At 42.6% G+C, this 19326-nt stretch overlaps 1 protein-coding gene across 1 annotated transcript in view; it reads left to right on the top strand.

Annotated features, from left to right (window-relative positions):
* Positions 1-19326, top strand: part of LOC138666593 (zinc finger protein 585A-like) — a 132815-nt gene that overhangs the window by 106454 nt on the left and 7035 nt on the right. The window contains exons 9-13 of the mRNA XM_069754791.1: positions 17874-18023; positions 18149-18328; positions 18410-18533; positions 18617-18714; positions 18913-18994. Of these exons, the coding sequence (XP_069610892.1) occupies positions 17874-18023; positions 18149-18328; positions 18410-18533; positions 18617-18714; positions 18913-18994 (634 nt within the window). The remainder of the gene's footprint in view (positions 1-17873; positions 18024-18148; positions 18329-18409; positions 18534-18616; positions 18715-18912; positions 18995-19326) is intronic.

Genomic DNA, 19326 nt, shown 5'->3' with positions numbered 1-19326 from the left:
TGTGTTTCCCAGGTTTGTTGAGGTGTAGTCCGTCTCTGGTGAGGAGTCCATCGTACAAGTAATTCACACCGTGGTCCAGGAATCCGAATCCTTGTTGTCTGCACCATTGTCTTAGCCAGTTGTTCGCATCAAGGATCCTGTTCCATCTCCTGGTGCCATGCCCGTCTACTGGAAGGATAGAAGAAAAAACTGCCTGTGCATCCAGTTCCTTTGCTTTCTTCCCCAACTCTTCAAAGTCCTTGCAGATTGTCGGTAGGTCCTTCCTTGCCATGTCATTGGTGCCAACATGTATCAGAAGAAATGGGTGGGCGTCCTTGGAGCTGAAGAGCTTTGGTATCCTATTTGTCACATCCTTGATCATCGCACCTGGAAGGCAGCATACTTCTCTTGCGGATATGTCCGGTCTGCAGATGGCTGGTTCTGTGCTTCATGTAGTATATGTAACGCCAATCCATACACGTAGTCACACGGCTCTGCTCCACACACATCATAATCACACCGCTCACGTCGTACACGCACACGGCTCTTCTCCACACATGTCGTAATTGCGCCGCTCACGTCGTACAAGCTCACGACTCTAACCCACACACATCGTAATCACGCCGCTCACGCACACGGCTCTTCCCCACACATGTCATAATTGCACTGCTCACGTCGTACAAGCACATGGCTCTGCTCCACATATGGATTTATTCCATACACATCTTACTTGCAGTATATGTCGTACAAGCACACAGCTCTTCCCCACAAACGTAATCACGCCACTCCTGTCGTACACGCACACGGCTCTTCCCCACACGTCGTAATCACACCACTCATGTCATACAAGCACACGGCTCTTACCAACATGTCGTAATCGCACCGCCCACGTCATAGAAGCACACGGCTCTGCTCCACACATGTAGTCATTCCATACACATCTTACTTGCAGTATATGTCGTACAAGCACACACCTCTTGCCCACAAACGTCGAAATCACGCCACTCACGTCGTACAATCACACGGGTCTCTTCCCCACACGTCGTAATCATGCCACTCACATCATACAAGCCCACGGCTTTTACCCACACGTCGTAATCGCACCGCTCACGCCGTACAAGCACACGGCTCTGTTCCACACAAGTTGTACACACACAAGGCACCACTGCACTATGCACACTTTGTACAATCACCACAACTCCACACACACCATGATCGCATGGCTCTGAACCGCACACACTCGTCTCCACACCTTACCGATCATACTGGCAAAGACACGCTCCACACATAAACTTCCTCTCATCCAGCACCATGACAACCAGCACAGCAGAGTCCTGCATACACTGAGGCCCCTGATCATGTGACCCCTGACTCCTCCCCTCCTGTGACCTCATCACAGGTCCTGTGTGCACAGAACAGCCATATATGTGGTGTGGGGCTCTGCAGGTGGAGGTAGGTGCTGGAGATTCCCCATTACTGGGCGGGGGCAGGGGGCAGTAACCCCTCCATTCCCGGAGATAGTGCCCCCAGCTCTGCCATGTGTATATGTACAGTAATAGAACGCTGGCTGTGCTCATGTATACGGGGAGGGCGCTCTGGTTTGGGGACAGATGACGCTTTCTCTCTGGGGTAGAGATCACAGGGAATGGAAATGTCACGTCTTTATTGTCAGAAATCTGGAAAAATGTAATTTGCAATGTAATTGTGGTAAGCTCTTTACGGGATTGTCCTGTGAAAGCAAGTTATTACATATCCATATGATTGGTGAATTTGTGGACTGGTAGAGGTCCAAACACTGGAACCGACACTGATTGGTAAAATGGGGATCTTTTCTCCCCACTAAACAGGTGCGGCATGTGCTCCATTCATTCACTATTTGGCTACCGAGCGCTGTACTTGGCTTTTTCTACTTGCCTCATAGAGAGAGTGAATGGAGCAGTGGTTACAGTTTGCAATATGTGTTTATTTATTTAATGATCTCAAGCCATGGTGACTTGATGGATGAACACTTTGTAGGACTAGTAAAATGTATCTTGTGCAAGCCCAGATGGGTCCACCAGGGTGCTCTCAGCCATTATCTTTATTGTATCGAGCCGTCGGGTTGTTGATCTTCCTCTTCGTCTTATGCCTTCTAGTTTTCAGACCTTCTCCAGTGATTACTCTCTTCGTTTGAGGTGTCCAAAGTAAGCAAGACATATCTTTTTGATCCTTTGTGATGTCTGGCTTTATTTGTTCCAAAATTGATTAAATATTCCGGACCTGACAATCCGTGCAAGCTCCAAGCAATGGGACACCCACTGATCAGCAGTTTATCACCTATCTCGAATATACGTGATAATTAGTTTTCTAGTTTTCACTGGACAACCCCCTTTAGCTACCTGAGACTTATATTTTCATCACAGGTCACATGCTGCTGTCATAGAGTGGGTTCAGTAACTGTGTTTTGCAGCCAACACCTGCCTATAACAGCAGCAACTAGAGCTAGCTCAGATCGCTGTTTAACAAATTAAATGCTACTATCAAGCATATAAATAGCAAAAAATTATATCACCAAATCTCAAAAAGGTAAAGTAAAGGTAATTGCTTATACAGCCATGGTCGAAAGTGTTGGCATCCTTGAAATTGTTCCCAAAGTTGAAGATTTTCTCCCCAATAATTATTGCAATTATACATGTTTTGTTATACACATATTTATTGCCTTTGTGTGTATTGCAATAAGGCAAAAAAAAAAAACTGAAGGGGGGTTGCACACCCTTGGAAATAAATAACTGCAATCAATTGTTTCTATAACCATGAACAAGCTTCTTACACCTCTCAACTGGAACTTTGGACCGCTCTTCTTTTGCAAACTGCTCCAAGTCTCTCATATTTGAAGGAGCCTTCTCCCAACAGTAATTTTAAGACCTCTCCACAGTGCTTTACCAAAAAGCTCTATACTAGTCTCAACTGTCAACAAGACACTTTCCCAGAAGGATTTTGGCTTACTTTCATTCAATTTTGGCAAACTATAGGCTAGCTTGTTAATATCTCTGTGTGACCAGTGGGGTTCTCATGGGTTTCCTGCCATAGCATTTCAGTTTAATCAACTATCGAACGGATAGTTCTCACTGACACTGATGCCCCCTAAACCTGCAGAACAACTCGAATTTCTTGTTGCTGTTTATTCAACATCCGGACTATCCTGCATTGCAATCTTTCATTAATTTTTCTTTGCTGTCAAGAGCATCAAGATCTCTGCAAATGGACCTGTAACCTTCAGATTGTTGATTTCTATCAACAATTTTATTTCTCATGTCCTCAGACAGTTCTCTTCTCCTCTTTCTGTTCTCCATTGTTTGGCACACACAGTGCAACTTCTCCCCTTTTTATCTGGGTTCAGGTGTGATTTCTATATTGCCCACACCTGTTACTTGACACAGGTGAGTTTGAATGAGCATCACATGCTTGAAACAAAGTTGTTTACCCACATTTTTGGAAAGGTGCAAACAATTTTGTCCAGCCTATTTTTGGCGTTTTGTGTGATATTATGTCCAATTTACCTGTAATTATTTGTAATAATTTTCTGGGAGGAAGAAATATTTAATTTTCTGGAACAATTTCAAAGATGCCAACACTTTCGACCATAACTGTATCTATTGTTCCTGATAGCATACACCTCATATGGAGCAGGATATGGGATAAAACACAAGAACTCGTTGCATTATAGGATCAGATTGTGAATTTTATATTGTGATAGAAATTTATGGGGTAAAAGTCGAGACCTCGTTAGAACTATGATTGTTGTGCATAAGCAGCTGTGGTAAAATGAAAGCTGTGCTGCAATTGGTTGCCCTGGTAAAGTGAAAGCAGCACTGTGATTGGTTGTCCTGGTAAAGTTTTAGTTATTAGTTGCTATGAACAACAAGACAAAAAGTTTTTCTTTATGACAGTTTTATTGAAAGTAATAAGCTGAGCGTGGGGGGGGGGGCCACGTGGTGCAGGTTGTCACCATACCCGGCCCTGTCATTCAGGCGGTATTGCACTTGTGAAATGCTCCAGGACAGGCAGGTCCATTTTTGGGGGGATCTAGTAGTAGACTTATGTTTGTGTGTTTTCATCAACATAACAAAGCTCACATGGGCAAGTAGGTACATATAGGATAAAAGCAGTGTTGTAAGTATAGTTATAGCAGAATAAATATGGAAATGTGCATATTTTGGTTGTGATAGAAATCTTCGTGCAATAGTGTTGCCTGCCATGTTGACCCTGACAAGTTTATCACGTATAGAGCAGGGCTGGTGGTAAACCATGATGGGTGGTTAGAGACGTCATAAGGCTAGCCTCCGCAAATGGAGGAAAGTTGATTGGCTGCCACTGAGCGTCAATGTATACAGGAGGATGTACTGGAGTTGAGAAGTAGCACTATTGGAACATGCCTTATGGGACGGATGTAGAAATAAGCCACTATGTACTGTCGATTCACAGCAGAGTCCCTTGATGACACCGCAGAAGTGATGAAACCTATCAGGAGGAGTGAGGGGGTATAATTTGTCTTTAATCACAGACAACAAACATTATTCAGTGATGGTTTGTACTGCAGACATTCCAGCAATATAATATATAGAACTGATGTTTTAGCTGGTTGGCTAATTATTACAACCAATAGTGTGTATCTCCTGAGAAAACAAGCCAGTTATAGTATACCAGAAGAAACCGATTTGTTCTGCGCTGCTGGAATGTCAAAGACCGGATCTGTAGACCAAGGTTGGATAAAAATGGTTTATTGTCAACAGGTTTCAAAGTCAAACCGACACCTTTTTCAAGAAAACCACACTCCCCCAGAAGAAGCAGAGGCGAAATGCGCGTCAGGGTGGAGGCACATGAGGATGTGTTTTAGTGTTGGCTGCAATTAAATCTACTCTTATAGGTAATACTATGATTATTTATCTTACATATTGAACCATTCTAATATGTCACATATATATCGGGATGGCATATATCCTATTATGGATGGCAATATCTACACTGTTACCATTTAGATTCCCCAAATAATTCCTTCTAACCTTTTAATATTCATATAATAATATGTTACTACCGACAATCATACCATGTACCTTTTCAGAGGCACCATTTTATGTTTGTTTTTAAATTGTGTTTATACTCTTATAAAGAGAGAGTATATACTATTGGACATTTGCGTTTACTTTTCAGTGACTTATTCTTATCATTCAGTTGGTGTGGTAATTTATACTTCTAAGTGCTTTCCATTATTGATTTCTCATTCATTATTGGTCTATTTGGTTACCATTTTTATTCCAGTACTAGATGGTCTTATTTTATATAATAAAAGTTGTATCTTAACATACCTATCAGTAGGTGTAAGCAAGGTATTTTCGTGCCAAATTATAATTTGTAATATTGTTATCATTAGTTAACAAACCACCTTCTACTAGTCCTGCTAATGGTACTTTTGTAATTTACCATTCTGCACATAAAATAGTTTGTCCAAGAAACTAAGTTCTATTTTCAAATGTACTTGGGTAAATTTTTCTACAGGGTGGAGCGCGGTAATTTGCTGATTTGGGAATGAATTAAAAAAATTATGATCATTAGAAAAATTTATTTTATATTTTAATTATACTGAACAGTAATGGAATTTTTAAATTACATGGTTTTAAATAGTGTATCTGGCAAATGTCGACCTTCGCTATCCACACACTGCTGCATACGTTTTCTGAAGTTTTCATGAACTCTAACAAGCATGTCCACTGGTATTCTGCCAATTTCAGCTTCAATATTGTTCCTTAGGTCTTCCAAGGTGTTGGGACAGTTGATATACACCTTAGACTTCAGGTAACCCCAAAGGAAAAAATCGCATGGGGCTAAATCTGGTGAGCGTGCTGGCCAGTTCACATCTCCCCTCAAAGAGATAAGCCGTCCAGGAAACATTTGCCTCAAACAATTCATGGTAACCCTCGCTGTGTGTGCAGTGGCACCATCCTGTTGGAACCATGTATCCTCTAGTTCCATTGCCTCAAGAGCCGGCTGAAAATAATCCTGTATCATAGACAAGTACCGTTCGGAGTTCACAGTTATGGCACGACCATTATCCTGAAGAAAAAAAAAAACGGTGGAGAGAACGTCTTGAAATGCCAAGAGCAAATGATTGCTTCCGAGCAGAGCGTTTCGGAGATTGCAGTACTGCTGCTCTAACTCTCTCGATGTTTTGTGGTGTTGTAATCCTTCTCTCAGGTCCCCTTCGTACACATGACACATTCCCTGCTGTTCTGAATGCATTCACCCAATTTACAATTGATTGCCGTCCAGGAACACGTCCGCGTGGAGGAACAGCGAATTGTAAACGAAAAGCACGCTGCACTGCAATGATCGAGTGGGCATTTGAAAAATACGCTTCAACACAAAATGACCTCTCCTCACGTGTCCACTGCATGATGGCAACTGAAAGGCAGAGGAATACAAATCTCCCATCAGCCACTGTAAGCCACACCCACTCTCCCCTCTCTTCGACCGACAGTGCCGCCACAGCATGCAGTGCAAAAAAGCAAATTACCGCGCTCCACCCTGTATATGTTGTTTTTGTTGTTTTCTATCTGTTGTTTTGTTGTAGTACAGTACAACAAGAATTGTTCCAGCATCTCCATGTCACTGGTCAATACTGTAAAGACGTCATCTATGTACCGCAACCAGATTGCACAAAATTTTGCATAGAGCTGGCTCCGTTGTACAAAGGACTTCTTAAATTCTGTCATGAACAAATTGTAATAAGTGGGGTTACATTAGCCCCATGGCAGTCCCTCACCATTGCCCATAGTAGCGATCCTGAAAAAAACTATTACAGTACAGCATGATTTTTTATTATGCAAAGATGATGTTATTTTTATTAAAAAGAGACATTGTTATGATCAAGAGTGGCCACAAAAGCATTGAGACTACTCTGGGGATAAATATGTACTAACTCTACCTCCTGGACTGCCGTAACATCATTGTTAATGGGGAAGATGCTGAGATAGGCCAAGAATTTCAGCGTTTCAGAAACATTACTTTCCTACCTCAAGGAATTCATACACTATATGGATCTCCACCTTCCTCAGTTATGCGTACAAAAGTTTGACCTGTCATTTCACTTAAACATTAGTATTCCTATATATTACTTTTACTATACTTTTATATTAAAAATTTCATTATCTTATATATAAAAAAATTAACATACTGTACGTAATATAAAACTTTTAAATTAGGTTCATACTTTATTGTTAATAGGTAAAATATAAACTGAAAAAGTAAGCTTATTAACAGACTTGAAATAATTTTATATACCGTCATGTCCGAAAGTGTTGGCACCCTTGAAATTGTTCCATAAAATGCAGTATTCCTCCCAGAAAATTATTACAGTTACGCATGTTTTGTTATACATATGTTTACTCAATTTGTGTTTATTGAAACAAAACAAAAAAATAAAGGCAAATTGGACATAATTTCACACACAACCTCAAAAAATGGGCAGGACAAAATTGTTGCAACTTTCCAAAAGTGTGGGTAAACAGCTTTGTTTCAAGCAAGTGATTCTCATTTAAACGCACCTGTGGCAAGTAATAGGCATGGGCAATATGAAAATCACACCTGAAACTGGATAAAAAGGGGAGAAGGTGACAAAATCTTTGCATTGTGTGTGCCACACTATGCATGGTGAAAAGAAAGAGGTGAAGAGAAAGAGGAGAAGAGAACTGTTATGATCTGGTGGTTTAGGAGCAACATGGGACGAGCTCTGAAGGAAGTGGTACCTGTACTGACCGCAGTCCCTAAGCTCAACACAACACTAGAAGTAGCCGTGGGATGCTCCTGACACTCCCTAGGCACCTTGTCACAGCCTGAGAACTAACTACCCCTAAAGATAGAAACAGGAAAACTATCTTGCCTCAGAGAAAATCCCCAAAGGATAGATAGCCCCCCACAAGTAATGACTGTGAGTGGAGAGGGAAAAGACATACACAGAATGAAACCAGGATGAGCACAGGAGGCCAGTCTAGCTAGATAGATAGGACAGGATCAAATACTGTGCGGTCAGTATAAAACACTACAAAAAATCCACACAGAGTTTACAAAAATCTCCACACCTGACTAAAGGTGTGGAGGGAAAATCTGCTTCCCAGAGCTTCCAGCTACACATAATTAATTCATACTGACAAGCTGGACAAACATAGAAAGCACAAAACGGATAAGTCCACAACCTGTGGACAGAAAAGAACAAGCAAGGACTTAGCTTTGCTGAACTGGTCAGTATAACAGGGAAATCCAAAGAGATGTGAATCCAACCAGGAACCATTGACAAGTGGCACTGGCTGAAGAGAGAGCCAGGCATAAATAGCCGAGCAGAAAGACAATCAGTGGAAGCAGCTGCAGACTGCTAAATCCAAGGAGCAGCCATACCACTTAAAACCACCGGAGGGAGCCCAAGAGCAGAACTCACAAAAGTGCCACTTACAACCACCGGAGGGAGCCCAAGAGTGGAATTCACAACAGTACCCCCCCTTGCGGAGGGGTCACCGAACCCTCACCAGAGCCCCCAGGCCGATCAGGATGAGCCAAGTGAAAAGCACGAACCAAATCGGCGGCATGGACATCGGAGGCAACAACCCAAGAATTATCCTCCTGGCCATAACCCTTCCACTTGACAAGATACTGAAGCCTCCGCCTCGAAAAACGAGAATCCAAAATTTTCTCAACCTCATATTCCAACTCTCCCTCAACCAACACCGGGGCAGGAGGATCAACCGAGGGAACAACGGGCACCACATATCTCCGCAACAAAGATCTATGGAAAACATTATGAATGGCAAAAGAGGCTGGAAGAGCCAAACGAAAAGACCGTATTGATAATTTCAGAAATCTTATAAGGACCAATAAACCGAGGCTTAAACTTAGGAGAAGAAACCTTCATAGGAACATGACGAGAAGACAACCAAACCAAATCCCCCACACGAAGCCGGGGACCAACACACCGACGGCGATTAGCAAAACGTTGAGCCTTTTCCTGAGACAACGTCAAATTGTCCACCACATGAATCCAAATCTGCTGCAGCCTGTCCACCACAGAATCCACACCAGGACAATCAGAAGGCTCAACCTGCCCCGAACAAAAACGAGGATGAAAACCAAAATTACAAAAGAAAGGTGAAACCAAAGTAGCCGAACTAGCCCGATTATTAAGGGCAAACTCGGCCAACGGCAAGAAAGCCAACCAATCATCCTGATCAGCAGACACAAAGCATCTCAAATAGGTTTCCAGGGTCTGATTAGTTCGCTCAGTTTGGCCATTAGTCTGAGGATGAAACGCCGAAGAAAAAGACAAATCAATGCCCATCCTAGCACAAAAGGCCCGCCAAAACCTAGAGACAAACTGAGAACCTCTGTCAGACACAATATTCTCCGGAATGCCATGCAAACGAACCACATGCTGAAAAAATAATGAAACCAAATCTGAGGAGGAAGGCAACTTAGGCAAAGGTACCAGATGGACCATTTTAGAGAACCAGTCACAAACAACCCAGATAACAGACATCTTCTGGGAAACAGGAAGATCCGAAATAAAATCCATGGAAATATGCGTCCAGGGCCTCTCAGGGACCGGCAAAGGCAAAAGCAACCCACAAGCGGGAACAGCAAGGCTTGGCCCGGGCGCAAGTCCCACAGGACTGCACAAAAGCACGCACATCGCGCGACAAGGAAGGCCACCAAAAGGACCTAGCAACCAAATCTCTGGTACCAAAAATCCTAGGATGACCAGCCAACACTGAACAATGAACCTCAGAAATCACCTTACTTGTCCATCCATCAGGAACAAACAACTTCCCCACTGGACAGCGGTCAGGCCTATCAGCCTGAAGCACCCGCCGCAAATCAGGGGAGATGGCAGAAAGAATCACCCCTTCCTTAAGAATGCCAACCGGCTCAAGGACTCCAGGAGAATCAGGCGAAAAACTCCTAGAGAGGGCATCAGCCTTAACATTCTTAGATCCCGGAAGATACGAGACCACAAAATCAAAACGGGAGAAAAACATGGACCATCGAGCCTGTCTAGGATTCAGCCGCTTGGCCGACTCGAGGTAAATCAGATTCTTATGATCAGTCAAGACCACAACGCGGTGCTTAGCTCCCTCAAGCCAATGTCGCCACTCCTCAAACGCCCACTTCATAGCCAACAACTCCCGATTGCCGACATCATAATTGCGTTCCGCAGGCGAAAACTGTCTGGAAAAAAAAGCACACGGTTTCATCAAAGAACCATCAGAATCCCTCTGAGACAAAACGGCCCCTGCCCCAATCTCAGAAGCGTCAACCTCAACCTGAAAAGGAAGAGAAACATCCGGCTGACGCAACACAGGGGCAGAAGTAAATCGGCGTTTAAGCTCCCGAAAGGCCTCAACAGCCGCAGAGGACCAATTCGTCACATCAGCGCCTTTCTTCGTCAAATCAGTAAGGGGCTTAACCACACTGGAAGAGTTGGCAATGAAACGGCGATAGAAATTAGCAAAGCCCAAAAATTTTTGAAGGCTCTTCACAGATGTGGGTTGAATCCAGTCATGAATAGCTTGGACCTTAACAGGATCCATTTCCATAGACGAGGGAGAAAAAAACCCAAAAAAGAGACCTTCTGAACTCCGAATAGGCACTTAGACCCCTTCACAAATAAAGCATTATCACGAAGGATCTGGAACACCATCCTGACCTGCTTCACATGAGACTCCCAATCATCGGAAAAAATCAAAATATCATCCAAATATACAACCATGAATTTATCAAGATAATTGCTGAAAATATCATGCATGAAGGATTGGACCACATGCTGAAAATATCATGCATGAAGGATTGGAACACAGATGGAGCATTAGAGAGCCCGAATGGCATCACAAGGTATTCAAAATGGCCTTCGGGCGTATTAAATGCAGTTTTCCATTCGTCACCCTGTTTAATACGAACAAGATTATATGCCCCTCGGAGGTCAATCTTAGTAAACCAAGGGGGCTACCCTTAATCTGAGCAAACAAATCAGAAAGCAAAGGCAAGGGGTATTGGAATTTGACCGTGATCTTATTAAGAAGACGATAATCTATACAGGGTCTCAAATAGCCATCCTTCTTAGCAACAAAAAAGAAACCCGCTCCCAATGGTGACGAAGACGGCCGAATATGCCCCTTCTCCAAAGATTCCTTAACATAACTCCGCATGGCGGCATGTTCAGGCACAGACAGATTGAAAAGTCGGCCCTTAGGGAACTTACAACCAGGAATCAAGTTAATAGCACAATCACAGTCCCTATGTGGAGGAAGGGAACTGGACTTGGGCTCATCAAATACATCCTGGAAATCCGACAAAAACTCAGGGACCTCAGAAGAGGGGGAAGAGGAAATTGACATCAAAGGAACGTCACTATGTACCCCTTGACAACCCCAACTAGTCACAGACATAGTTTTCCAATCCAACACCGGATTATGTTCCTGTAACCATGGAAAACCCAGTACAACAACATCATGCAGGTTATGCAACACCAGAAAACGGCAATTTTCCTGATGTGCAGGAGCCATGTACATGGTCATCTGCGTCCAGTACTGAGGTTTATCCTTGGCCAATGGTGTAGCATCAATACCCCTCAAAGGAATAGGGCTCTGCAAATGCTGCAAGGAAAAACCACAGTGCCTGGTGAATTCTAAGTCCATTAAGTTCAGGGCAGCGCCTGAATCCACAAATGCCATGACAGAAAAGGACGACAATGAGCAAATCAGGGTCACAGATAAAAGAAATTTAGGCTGTACAGTACTAATGGTAACAGACCTAGCGACCCTCCTAGTACGTTTAGGGCAAACAGAAATAACATGAGCAGAATCACCACAGTAAAAACACAGCCTATTCTGACGTCTGAATTCCTGCCGTTCTGTTCTAGTCAAAATCCTATCACATTGCATAGGTTCAGGACTCTGCTCAGAGGACACTGCCATATGGTGCATAGCTTTGCGCTCGCGCAGACGCCGATCAATCTGAATAGCTAGAGACATAGATTCGCTCAAACCAGTAGGCGTAGGGAAGCCCACCATAACCTCTTTAACCCCTTACCGGCATCGGACGTACTATACCGTCCGATGCCGGCTCCCCTGCTTTGATGCAGGGCTCCGCGGTGAGCCCGCATCAAAGCCGGGACATGTCAGCTGTTTTGAACAGCTGACATGTGCCCGTAATAGGCGCGGGCAGAATCGCGATCTGCCCGCACCTATTAACTAGTTAAATGCCACTGTCAAACGCAGACAGCGGCATTTAACTACCGCTTCCGGCCGGGCGGCCGGAAATGACGTCATCGCCGACCCCCGTCACATGATCGGGGGTCGGCGATGCTTGTATATTATAACCATAGAGGTCCCAGAGACCTCTATGGTTACTGATCGCCGGTGGCTGTGAGCGCCACCCTGTGGTTGGCGCTCACAGCACACCTCCATTTCTGCTACATAGCAGCGATCAGCAAATCGCTGCTATGTAGCAGAGCCGATCGAGTTGTGCCTGCTTCTAGCCTCCCATGGAGGCTATTGAAGCATGGCAAAAGTTAAAAAAAAAAGTTTAAAAAAATGTGAAAAAAAATAAAAAAAACATAAAAGTTTAAATCACCCCCCTTTCGCCCCAATCAAAATAAATCAATAAAAAAAAATCAAATCTACGCATATTTGGTATTGCCGCGCTCAGAATCGCCCGATCTATCAATTAAAAAAAAGTATTAACCTGATCGCTAAACAGCGTAGCGGGAAAAAAATTCGAAACGCCAAAATTACGTTTTTTTGGTCGCCGCGACATTGCATTAAAATGCAATAACGGGCGATCAAAAGAACGTATCTGCACCGAAATGCTATCATTAAAAACGTCATCTCGGCACGCAAAAAATAAGCCCTTAACCGACCCCAGATCATGAAAAATGGAGACGCTACAAGTATCGGAAAATGGCGCAATTTTTTTTTTTTTTTTTTTTTAGCAAAGTTTGGAATTTTTTTTCACCACTTAGATAAAAAATAACCTAGTCATGTTAGGTGTCTATGAACTCGTACTGACCTGGAGAATCATAATGGCAGGTCATTTTTAGCATTTACTGAACCTAGCAAAAAAGCCAAACAAAAAACCAATGTGGGATTGCACTTTTTTTGCAATTTCACCGCACTTGGAATTTTTTTCCCGTTTTCTAGTACACGACATGCTAAAACCAATGATGTCGTTCAAAAGTACAACTCGTCCCGCAAAAAATAAGCCCTTACATGGCCAAATTGACGGAAAAATAAAAAAGTTATGGCTCTGGGAAGGAGGGGAGCGAAAAACGAACACGGAAAAACGAAAAATCCCCCGGTCATGAAGGGGTTAAGGGCTTCAGAAAGACCTTTTCTGAAAATAGCAGCCAGAGCATCCTCATTCCATTTAGTGAGCACAGACCATTTCCTAAATTTCTGGCAGTATAATTCTGCCGCTTCCTGACCTTGACACAGGGCCAACAGGGTTTTTTCTGCATGATCCACAGAATTAGGTTCGTCATACAATAATCCGAGCGCTTGAAAAAATGTGTCTACATTCAGCAATGCCGGATCCCCTGATTCAAGGGAGAATGCCCAGTCCTGAGGGTCACCACGCAGCAAGGATATGATGATTTTAACTTGCTGAATGGGATCACCAGAAGAACGGGGTTTCAAAGCAAAAAACAATTTGCAGTTATTTTTAAAGTTCAAAAACTTGGATCTGTCCCCAAAAAAACAAATCAGGAGTAGGAATTCTAGGCTCCAAAGCCGGAGTCTGGACAACATAATCTTGGATACTCTGTACTCTTGCAGTAAGTTGATCCACACGAGAAAACAAACCCTGAACATCCATGCCAGAGAATAAATCCTGAACCATCCAGAGATCAAGAGGAAAAAAAAGACAGAACAGAGCACAGAAAAAAAAATGGCTCAGAATTTTTTCCTTCTTTTGAGATGCATTTAATTCATTTTTGGCCACTTGTACTGTTATGATCTGGTGGTTTAGGAACAACATGGGACGAGCTCTGAAGGAAGTGGTACCTGTACTGACCGCAGTCCCTAAGCTCAACACAACACTAGAAGTAGCCGTGGGATGCTCCTGACACTCCCTAGGCACCTCGTCACAGCCTGAGAACTAACTACCCCTAAAGATAGAAACAGGAAAACTATCTTGCCTCAGAGAAAATCCCCAAAGGATAGCCCCCCACAAGTAATGACTGTGAGTGGAGAGGGAAAAGACATACACAGAATGAAACCAGGATGAGCACAGGAGGCCAGTCTAGCTAGATAGATAGGACAGGATGGAATACTGTGTGGTCAGTATAAAACACTACAAAAAATCCACACAGAGTTTACAAAAATCTCCACACCTGACTAAAGGTGTGGAGGGTAAATCTGCTTCCCAGAGCTTCCAGCTACACAGAATTAATTCATACTGACAAGTTGGACAAACATAGAAAGCACAGAACGGATAAGTCCACAACCTGTGGACAGAAAAGAGCAAGCAAGGACTTAGCTTTGCTGAATTGGTCAGGATAACAGGGAAATCCAAAGAGATGTGAATCCAACCAGGAACCATTGACAAGTGGCACTGGCTGAAGAGAGAGCCAGGCATAAATAGCCGAGCAGAAAGACAATCAGTGGAAGCAGCTGCAGACTGCTAAATCCAAGGAGCAGCCATACCACTTAAAACCACCAGAGGGAGCCCAAGAGCAGAACTCACAAAAGTGCCACTTACAACCACCGGAGGGAGCCCAAGAGCGGAATTCACAACAGAGAACTGTCTGAGGACTTGAGAACCAAAATTGTTAAACAACATCAACAACCTCAAGGTTACCATTTCCCACAGTCTCCAGAGATTTTGATGTTCCTTTGTCCACAAAGAAGTGTAAAACCTATGGCACTGTAGTTAGTCTTCCTAGACGTGCATGGCAAAGAAAAACCGATGAAGAGTTGTAATTGAGGATAGTTGATAAACAGCGCCAATCAAGTTTCAGAGAAATTCAAGCTTTTCTGCTGGCTCAGGGTGCATCAAAGTCAGTGTGAACTATCTGTCGACATTTAAATGAAATTAAAAACTATGATAGGAGACCTAGGAAGACCCCACTGCTGACATAGAAAATTTAGAAACTAGACTGTAGTTTACCAAAATGTATGTGAGTAAGCCAAAATTCTTCTGGGAAAGTGTCTTGCGGACAGATGAAACCAAGATAGAGCTTTTTGGTGAATCACATCATTCTGCTATTTACCAAAAATGGAATAAAGCCTACAAACAAAGGAACACAGTACCTACAGTCAAATATGATGTAGGTTCAAAGATGTTTTGGGGTTGTTTTGCTGCCTCTGAAACTGGGTGACTTGACTGTGTTCAAGGTATCATGAAATCTGAAGAATACCAAAGGATTTTGGGTCGTAATGTAGTGCCCAGTGTCAGCAAACTGGATTTGTGTCCTAAGTGATAGATCTTCCAGCAGGACAAAAACCCCAACATACTTCAAGCATCCATAAATGGATGGAAACAAAGTGCTGGAGAGTTCTGAAGTGGCCAGCAATGAGTCTGGATCTAATTCCCATTGAACACCTATGGAGAGATCTTAAAATTGCTGTTGAGAAAGGGCGCCTTCAAATATGAGAGACCTGGAGCAGTTTGCAAAAGAGTAATCCAGAATTCCAGTTGAAAGGTGTAAGAAGCTTGTTGATGGTTAAAGGAAACTATTGCTTGCAGTTATACAGGTCCTTCTCAAAAAATTAGCATATAGTGTTAAATTTCATTATTTACCATAATGTAATGATTACAATTAAACTTTCATATATTATAGATTCATTATCCACCAACTGAAATTTGTCAGGTCTTTTATTGTTTTAATACTGATGATTTTGGCATACAACTCCTGATAACCCAAAAAACCTGTCTCAATAAATTAGCATATCAAGAAAAGGTTCTCTAAACGACCTATTACCCTAATCTTCTGAATCAACTAATTAACTCTAAACACATGCAAAAGATACCTGAGGCTTTTATAAACTCCCTGCCTGGTTCATTACTCAAAACCCCCATCATGGGTAAGACTAGCGACCTGACAGATGTCAAGAAGGCCATCATTGACACCCTCAAGCAAGAGGGTAAGACCCAGAAAGAAATTTCTCAACAAATAGGCTGTTCCCAGAGTGCTGTATCAAGGCACCTCAATGGTAAGTCTGTTGGAAGGAAACAATGTGGCAGAAAACGCTGTACAACGAGAAGAGGAGACCGGACCCTGAGGAAGATTGTGGAGAAGGACCGATTCCAGACCTTGGGGAACCTGAGGAAGCAGTGGACTGAGTCTGGTGTGGAAACATCCAGAGCCACCGTGCACAGGCGTGTGCAGGAAATGGGCTACAGGTGCCGCATTCCCCAGGTAAAGCCACTTTTGAACCATAAACAGCGGCAGAGGCGCCTGACCTGGGCTACAGAGAAGCAGCACTGGACTGTTGCTAAGTGGTCCCAAGTACTTTTTTCTGATGAAAGCAAATTTTGCATGTCATTCGGAAATCAAGGTGCCAGAGTCTGGAGGAAGACTGGGGAGAAGGAAATGCCAAAATGCCTGAAGTCCAGTGTCAAGTACCCACAGTCAGTGATGGTGTGGGGTGCCATGTCAGCTGCTGGTGTTGGTCCACTGTGTTTCATCAAGGGCAGGGTCAATGCAGCTAGCTATCAGGAGATTTTGGAGCACTTCATGCTTCCATTGGCTGAAATGCTTTATGGAGATGAAGATTTCATTTTTCAGCACGACCTGGCACCTGCTCACAGTGCCAAAACCACTGGTAAATGGTTTACTGACCATGGTATTACTGTGCTCAATTGGCCTGCCAACTCTCCTGACCTGAACCCCATAGAGAATCTGTGGGATATTGTGAAGAGAAAGTTGAGAGACGCAAGACCCAACACTCTGGATGAGCTTAAGGCCGCTATTGAAGCATCCTGGGCCTCCATAACATCTCAGCAGTGTCACAGGCTGATTGCCTCCATGCCACGCCGCATTGAAGCAGTCATTTCTGCCAAAGGATTCCCGACCAAGTATTGAGTGCATAACTGAACATTATTATTTGATGTTTTTTTTGTTTGTTATTAAAAACACTTTTATTTGATTGGATGGGTGAAATATGCTAATTTATTGAGACAGGTTTTTTGGGTTATCAGGAGTTGTATGCCAAAATCATCAGTTTTAAAACAATAAAAGACCTGACAAATTTTAGTTGGTGGATAATGAATCTATAATATATGAAAGATTAATTGTAATCATTACATTATGGTAAATAATGAAATTTAACACTATATGCTAATTTTTTGAGAAGGACCTGTATATTAGGTTGAGAGTGCCAACAATTTTGTCCGACCCATTTCTGTGGGGTTCTATGTGAAACTATGTCCAATTTGTTTTTTTCTGTTTCTTTTTATTGTTCCAATACTCGCAAAGATAATGAACATGTGTAATTGCAATAATTTTCTGGAACAATTTCAATAGTGCCAACACTTTCGGCCATGAATGTATACATATGTGTCTATTTCAAGTGCCTTACTCGAGAGCTGGATTCCCCATAATCTTTCCTCTTAGTATGGGTGTGGCTTTTTGATTTGCTGCTCTTTCATTATCATTGTAGGTGAAGTTTGGCATTGGCCCTTATTGTAATTGAATTTTTTTGTAATACATTCTGGTAACACCTCAGTGCACAGTGAATAGTGTTTATGTGAAGGTATGACATGATATGTCCTTAAATCTGGAGAAGCTGCTGTATATCTCCCCATATGTTTCCCTTAATCTTGAAAAATTAAAATATTTTTATGATTTTGCATTTTTTCATCTTCATCTCATTCAGCACCCTACAATATCAGATCCTCTCAGTGGAGATCTTCTATATAAGAGAATTTTCCCGACTGACCCATCAAGCATGAAAAGGGACAGGGACAAGATAGCGGAGAAAATATTACACCTCACAATAGAGATCCTCTTCCGACTTACTGGAGAGGTGAGAAATTCTTATGGTGTCACATTACAACTTTTTGGGGGGAATATCAGATGGACAGAACTGGAGAAGTGAAGACTCTAAAAATGTCTGTGATGAGATTAATTAATGTGTCTCTCCATAACCAGGATTACACAGTAGTGAAGAAGACCTCTAGTGAGCGCTGTCAGGACCCTGTGTCTGACGGATATGGAAGACCCATGAGCCCAATCACAGGGCCTCCACCTCACCCCCTGAAACATGAGGACATCAATGATCAGAAGATACTAGAACTCACCTACAAGATGATTGAGCTACTGACTGGAGAGGTAACATTGCTGGGAAGTGTGGGACATTATACAGTAACGTTATGAAAGGATTGAAGGAATGACTGTAACACTATGTGTCAGGTTCCTATAAGGTGTCAGGATGTTACCGTCTATTTCTCCATGGAGGAGTGGGAGTATTTAGAAGGACACAAAGATCTGTACAAGGACTTCATGATGGAGGTTCCCCAGCCCCTCACATCACCAGGTAATAGACAGGACTAAATACACATGGTCTAGAATAATCTGCGTGTAAAGATTGAATTCAGTCCCTGTATGTGTTTCCTCCAGTTCTATCCAGTAAGAGGACAACACCAGAGAGATGTTCCCGTCCTCTTCTTCCACAGGACTTTAAACAAGAGAATGCCAATGTTCCCCAAGATCATCAGGTAGATGGAGAGAAGGTGCCATGAGATCTCCACTGTGATCTGTAGACAGCTGTGAAGGTCTTGTGCTCAGTCTTGTTTTATTCACCAGTATTTTAGATTGTATACTTGTGTAATGAGAACGGTGGAGATGGCAGGATTATAGCTGATCATAGATGTGTCTTCTTCGTCTGTCTGTGACTTGTACAATATTTGTTTCAGGATGAAGATCTGATCCATATTAATAATACAGAGATATATGAGGAGTGGTGTAAAGTGGAAATTCCTACAGATGACTACCCAGGTGAGTAGTAACCATGAAATACAGAGATGACACAAATTCTTCTCTCAGTTGTGGGCTGTTGCCACATTGTGTTAATTGTTCTTTTAGTTTTTTTTTCAGCTTTAAGTTCATCCCTTCTTCCAAAATAGTGAATAAAAATCTATGAAAATATGATAACGTTAGAAAAAAAGATGAGGTAGTTGTAGTTTAGTCTACCTGAAATAATATAAAATAAAATGTTTTAAGAACAGCTATAGTAATAGTTTGACTATATGAAAAGGGGTATTTAGTATTGTATTTTATTCAAACTAAAGGTACCTTCACACTAAACGACGCTGCAGTGATCCAGACAA

Source organism: Ranitomeya imitator, chromosome 2, assembly GCF_032444005.1.
Source record: "Ranitomeya imitator isolate aRanImi1 chromosome 2, aRanImi1.pri, whole genome shotgun sequence".
NCBI classification, from domain to species: Eukaryota; Metazoa; Chordata; class Amphibia; order Anura; family Dendrobatidae; genus Ranitomeya; species Ranitomeya imitator.
Note: the sequence above shows the minus strand (reverse complement) of the source record. Positions and strands in the feature narration are given on the sequence as shown.